At 44.9% G+C, this 1,633-nt stretch overlaps 1 protein-coding gene across 1 annotated transcript; it reads left to right on the top strand.

The window, feature by feature from the left end:
- Positions 1–3: 3 nt before the first annotated feature.
- On the top strand, positions 4–1,103 carry LOC106792892 (the record flags this gene model as incomplete). Its single annotated transcript, XM_014759426.1, has 1 exon — positions 4–1,103. A coding segment is annotated over one exon (1,100 nt), but the record flags the coding sequence as incomplete, so codon positions are not given.
- Between the last annotated feature and the right edge of the window lie 530 nt (positions 1,104–1,633).

Raw genomic sequence — 1,633 nt, 5'->3', positions numbered from 1 at the left:
TAGTTTCTTCTAAAATCATAGCTAAGCTAAAGCTTAGCCGTTCTCCAGGAAACATTCCTATTCAGGGTGAGGGTAGTTCATCTCCAGGAGCGACCCAAGGTCAAGTKTCCTTGGTCCTCCAATCGACATACTCGTCATCACAGGTTCATCTTAAGGCATTCATTTTGCCAAAAATCACATCTCAGTTGCCGTCGTCTGTAATATCAGAGCAAGATTGGCCTCATCTCAGATTCCTTAAGTTAGCGGATCCCGACTTTCTCACTCCAGATCACATTAACATTCTCGTTAGTGCTGATAATCTCAGAAGAGTTATCAAGTCCTCTTGCCTTGTTATACGAGGCGACTTAGATTCTATAGCTTTCCACACCAGGTCCGGTTGGGCAGTTTTAGGCGCGACTCCCAGCCCGAGCAAGGTCGATCCTCGGAAAATTTGCCATGCAATCTCTAACGAATCTCTCGATAAAGCTCCAACGAAATTCTGGGTTCAGGAAGAAGTCTCATCTTCCCCCGGTTTAATTATGAGTCTCGCTGAATCACAATGCGAGCAGCACTTTGTTGATACGCACTCTCGATTGCCAACAAGTCGTTACATGGTTCGCCTGCCATTTTTGAAAGACATATTCACCTTAGGGCATTCAAGGTCTCTTGCCATGAGATGCCTTGAAAGACTTYYMAAGAAATTCGAAACCGATAGGCATTTCAAGGAGACYTACWCTGAWTTCYTYAAAGAATATGAGTCTTTAGGACATATGGTTCCTTTTCCTCTCGAAGCTCCCGAGCCATCTCAGGCGTTTTATCTCCCGCTTCACGGAGTTTGGCGCAAGCAAAGTTCCTCCACCAAGCTGAAGGTAGTATTTAACGGTTCAGCCAAGTCATCAACCGATATTTCTCTCAATGATCTTATGCACACTAGGCCGAAGACTCAAACAGACATTTTCGATATACTGCTGTGGATCAGGCAGCACAAGTACATTTTCATAACAGAAATTGTGAAAATTTTTCGCCAAATCCAAGTGCATCCCAAAGATCATGACCTTCAACGAATTCTCTGGGTAATGAATCATCTCAAGTTCAGGCATATCAGATTACGTCTGTCACGTACGGTACTCGCTCGGCTCCTTATCTAGCCTGTCGCATTCTTAAACAGCTCGTTGAAGATAAAGGTCGTAAGTATCCTTTTGCAGTCAACCCTATTCTCAAGGGGAGCTATGTTGACGACATATCAGGTGGGGCAGAGACTATTGATCAACTCAATGCCGTAGCATCTTAGTTAGAGGACATGTGCTCCTYCGCCTGTTTACCACTTGACAAGTGGAAAAGTTATTCTCCTAACCTCACACGCACCTCTCTCTCACAGTCGGACAGCTCGCCTGTCCATTCGTTTGATGATAGCACTACCAAGATTTTAGGCATCTTCTGGAACTCTCAGAAAGATGTGTTTTCTTTCCACGGTACCATCTCTTTCCATCAAGCTGTCACGAAACGCATCATTCTCTCCGAAGTTGCCAAATTGTTTGATCCTCTAAGACTCCTCTCTCCGGTAGTGATCAAAGCGAAAGTCCTCATGCAGCGACTCTGGTTGGAAAAGGTTGGTTGGGATGATCATCTCACTCCAGACATAGTTCACGAGTGG

Source organism: Polistes canadensis, unplaced genomic scaffold (genome assembly GCF_001313835.1).
Source record: "Polistes canadensis isolate GaletaPanama2010 unplaced genomic scaffold, ASM131383v1 scaffold_1212, whole genome shotgun sequence".
In the NCBI taxonomy this organism is placed as follows: Eukaryota; Metazoa; Arthropoda; class Insecta; order Hymenoptera; family Vespidae; genus Polistes; species Polistes canadensis.
The sequence above is the reverse complement of the archived record's forward strand: the minus strand, read 5'-3'. Positions and strand labels throughout refer to the sequence as shown.